Source organism: Monoraphidium neglectum, assembly GCF_000611645.1.
Source record: "Monoraphidium neglectum strain SAG 48.87 unplaced genomic scaffold scaffold04801, whole genome shotgun sequence".
NCBI lineage: Eukaryota > Viridiplantae > Chlorophyta > Chlorophyceae > Sphaeropleales > Selenastraceae > Monoraphidium > Monoraphidium neglectum.
Genome location: NW_014008829.1, coordinates 1 through 3,952, shown reverse-complemented (window position 1 = coordinate 3,952; position 3,952 = coordinate 1). Strand labels below are relative to the sequence as shown.

Here is a 3,952-nt window from a genome sequence, read left to right as displayed (position 1 = left end):
CCCATGAGCGGTACGATGTACCGCTCGCCCGCGCCCGGGGAGCCGCCGTTTGTGCGGGAGGGCGACCGCGTGAAGAAGGGCCAGGCCGTGTGCATCGTGGAGGCCATGAAGCTGATGAACGAGATCGAGGTGGGGGGGGTCGCTGGGGGCATCTGTGGGGGGTTTGGGGCAGGGGGAGGTCGTCATGAGTGGGGTGCATCAGTCATCGTGTCCAGACGTGGGGACCGAGGCGCCTCGATTGCCGGCGTGGGGGCGGCTGCTGGCTGACTGCGCTGGGGTCTTCGAGCGGCAGAGGGCAGGCAGGGGTTCACATGCGGTGGATCCTGGTCGTTGTGTGCTAGCATGAATCGGTTGGCACCATGGCGCTGCATCACTACTGGTTGGCACTGACCCGACTGCCGTGGGTGGCAATCACCCCGACGCCCCGCCTCTCATGATCAACCCCCTGGCGAACATTGGCGGAGCGGCCTCAACACTCAAACACACGTACGCACGGGCACATACACACACACACACACACACACACACACACACGCACGCACACACACACGCACACACACACACGCACGCACACTGTCGCTCTCTCAGACCGAGGTGGGCGGCGAGGTGGTCAAGATCCTCGTTGACAACGGCACCCCCGTCACCCCCGGCGTGCCCATCATGATCATCAAGCCGTGATTAACCGATGTGGCAACACACAGCTGGGCCCGCACAGCCCCCACCGCTGCGCCGCCCGGCTGCTGCGACGGGCGGCAGGAGCGCGCCTGGCGGCCGCAGCGGCCGGGGGGAGGAAGGTGTGCGGCTGCGCACGGGCGGCCGGTTTTGTGCTAGGGCGGCGCACGGATGCGCGCCACTGGGGCGCGCGCAGCCGGGCTGCAGGCGGCGCCCGTTGGCGCGCACGGCGCCGGCGCGGCAAGGGGCACCGCAAGCCCTGCCGCGCTCGCCGCGGCTTTTGGATGACGATGCAGCCTGACACAACACAGCCATTTAGAGTGCCCACGTAGGTTGCTGGCTTGAGAGAGTCTAAATTGGCACAAGCAATCCACCCCCATTTTTCCATATACATGGTCCCGGCTTGAGCTGGGGCGCCTGCGCATGGCCTGTGGATGGGACGTGCGTGGCGCCCCCAGATCGCAGCCAATGGCTCTTGCCGCATGCATTCTCCTGTCAGCCCTCTTTGGATGCATACGAGTCTGCGGCTGTCCCCCTCTCCTCCTGCTCTTTGTAATGCACTGCTGTTGTGTGGTGCTGCCGCACATGGGACGGGACATCTGTTGCTGTCAAGGCGCCAAACGATAGGCAATCGGCAAGAACTGTCAAGAGGTCTGCACGTTGGCCGACATCACGCATCACTACGGGTGATGTCGCGGCAGCTACGCCGGTAACCGTGAAGGACGGGAGTGAGCACGCGCACCTGGCAGCCTTCAGTGCACACGTTGCATACCTGTGGCATTCTCATACGACAGAATGTAGTGTTGTTGTTGATTTCTGTGACCATGATCTGACTGTGCATACGAACGGCACGTTATGACACGAAGAATTATATAAATAATTGATATACGTGGCCATCGCTTATAGGGGGATGGCGCTGGCTGAGGGTGTGAAGCTGTTTATCGGGCAAGCCACACAGGTATGCCGCCTGTAATGTTTGAGTTAAGATAGCACGCTTGGCGTGGGTTGGGTTGAGATTCGGTGCTCCGTCGTCGCGCCACCTGTGGCTGCGCACCGCTCACCCCTCTGTTGACGCAGCGCGCCACGCTGACCGGCGCTGAGCTCGACGTGCTGATTGCGGAGGCGGGCCTGCCTGCGGATGACCCACAGACCCGCGCTTATCTTTATGAGGTGCGCTATCCTTTGCTAAACCAGCCCTTAGCTTTTCTAGCTAACTCTGAGTCAGCACCTGGGGACGTCGCCCCCATCCGCAGGCACATGCACTGCTGCAAAGCTGCACAAGCTTCGCCCTCACAAACACACGCGAACACACACACACACAAGCGCGTGCACGCGCGTGCGCACTCGCACCCATGTGCGCGTGAGTGTATGTGTGTGTGTGAGAGAGTGTGTGTGTGCGCGCGCAGGCACACCCTTGATCACACCCGCAAAATCCGCCCCGCGCTCCCAGGTGCTCAACACGCTGCGCCCAGATCTGCGCCTCCCGGTCAACAGCGCACGTGCGGTGGCGGCGGCAGCGGCCGCCGCCGCCGCGGCCGCAGGCGCCGAGTCAAGCGGGCCCGCGGAGCACGCGTGGGACTTGGGAGCCACCCACCCAATCGAGCGGCGCGCGGCGGCGGGGTGCTATGCAGTGGCAGCGGGCGGCCCGCGGGAGGCGCGGCGGCCCCTGGCCAACAGCACAAACCTGCCCGGGCGAACTGGCGTCGGTGGCAGCGGGCAGCCAGGGGGCGGCGGCGCAGGGGGCGGCGTGAGCGGCGACCGCGCGATGCACCCCTTGGATGAGTCTACGAAAGAGCAGCAGCAGGCGCAGGGGAAGCAGCAGCGGGAGCAGCAGCAGGAGAAGGCGGTGCTGGGACATGACTACGAGGGAGAGGAGCCCAGGGCGCGGGCGCCGCTCCCATCGGGCGCCCCGCCTCAGCAGCCATGGGTGCAGCTTGCCGAGCAGCAGCAGCAGCAGGAGCGGCAGCCGGTGCCTCCCCGGCAACACAACCAGCCCGCCGGCCTCGCGGTCGAGGCTGCATACCAAGCAGCCCTGGAGGTGAACCGCGCCATAGACAACCTCAAGGCGCTCCAGCAGCAGCTGTCCCCGCGCCCCCAGCCGCCACCAGCGGCCCCTGGCTTTGCAATGGCGCCGGCAGTGGGCACGACCGGCGGCGGCACGGACGTTGGGAACGAGGGCGCCGCGCCGCCGGTGATGGCAACCGCCGAGCAGCTCGGGGCGCTGGTGTCGGCGGCCACGACGGCCGCGACCAAGGCGGTCGCGGCCGCGATGGCCAAGGCCGCGCGCCGGCGGGCGGGTGCGGCGGGGGCGCCTGCTGTCGCGGCCGGGCGCGGGGAGGGCGCGGCGGCGCGAGGTGCGGCGGGCGGCAGCGGGGCCCGGCCAAGCGGTGCGGGCGAGGCAGGATTGGCGGAGGCGGCGGAGGCGGCGGGCACTCTGCGCGCAGCCAATGGCGACGGTCTGCCGAGGGTGGTTACTGTGAGGGTGGCCGACGCGCCGCCCGGCGTGGTGCGGGCCGCGGGCGGGCTGAAGGTAGGCGCGGGCGTTGAGCCGGCGGCGGGCGCGGCGGCTGAGGAGCAGCAGCCGGCGGCGGCTCTTTTAGGGCTGCAGCAGCAGCGGGAGCAGCAGCAGGAGCAGCAGCAGCAGCAGCAGCAGCAGCCACAGGATCACGCGCAGACAGATTACCACGAGCAGCAACACCAGCAGCAGCAGCTGTTGCTGCCCCTGCAACCGGATTCCCTGCTGCCATCTCGAGTGGGGCCATTGCAGCCAGCCAAGGGGCCCCGGCCAGCGTGGCTGTCAGAGGTCTCGCCTGACTCGCAACAGACCCAGCAGCAGCAGCAGCAGCAGCAGCAGCAGCAGCAGCAGCCCACGCCGGCTGCAGCGCTCGCGGCTGCCCCTCTTCCGGCCGCCCTGCAGAGCTCCATGCAGCGCACCCTGGCGGCCCTGCAGGACCCCGCGGCAGCTGCCCTGCAGCTGCGCGGCGCCCCGAGCACGGCCCCCCGCTCTTCGACGGTGCCGCTGGACGACGCGGCGGTAGCTGCCCAGCGGCTGCTGGGGGACCGCTTCGACTACGGCGCCGCCAGGACGGCGCTTGAGGCCGCCGGCGCGCGCGCAGCCTCGATGGCAAAAGGCGGCGGCGCCGCCGCCGCGGCCGGCGGCAGCGCTTTTGGCACAGCGACGGGAGCCGGGGGTGGCGCGGCGGCTGGCGACATTGCGGATGCGGTGCCGCCTCTGGTGGCGTTTTATGAGGCGGAGGACGCGTGGCGGGACCCCCGAGAG

The 3,952-nt window shown here is 68.4% G+C and overlaps 1 protein-coding gene across 1 annotated transcript; it reads left to right on the top strand.

Annotated features, from left to right (window-relative positions):
* Positions 1-1,582: 1,582 nt before the first annotated feature.
* MNEG_14831 (hypothetical protein) lies at positions 1,583-3,933 on the top strand (the record flags this gene model as incomplete). The annotated part of the gene is made up of 3 exons (XM_014036698.1): positions 1,583-1,630; positions 1,750-1,842; positions 2,123-3,933. Coding segments are annotated over 3 exons (1,952 nt in total), but the record flags the coding sequence as incomplete, so codon positions are not given.
* Between the last annotated feature and the right edge of the window lie 19 nt (positions 3,934-3,952).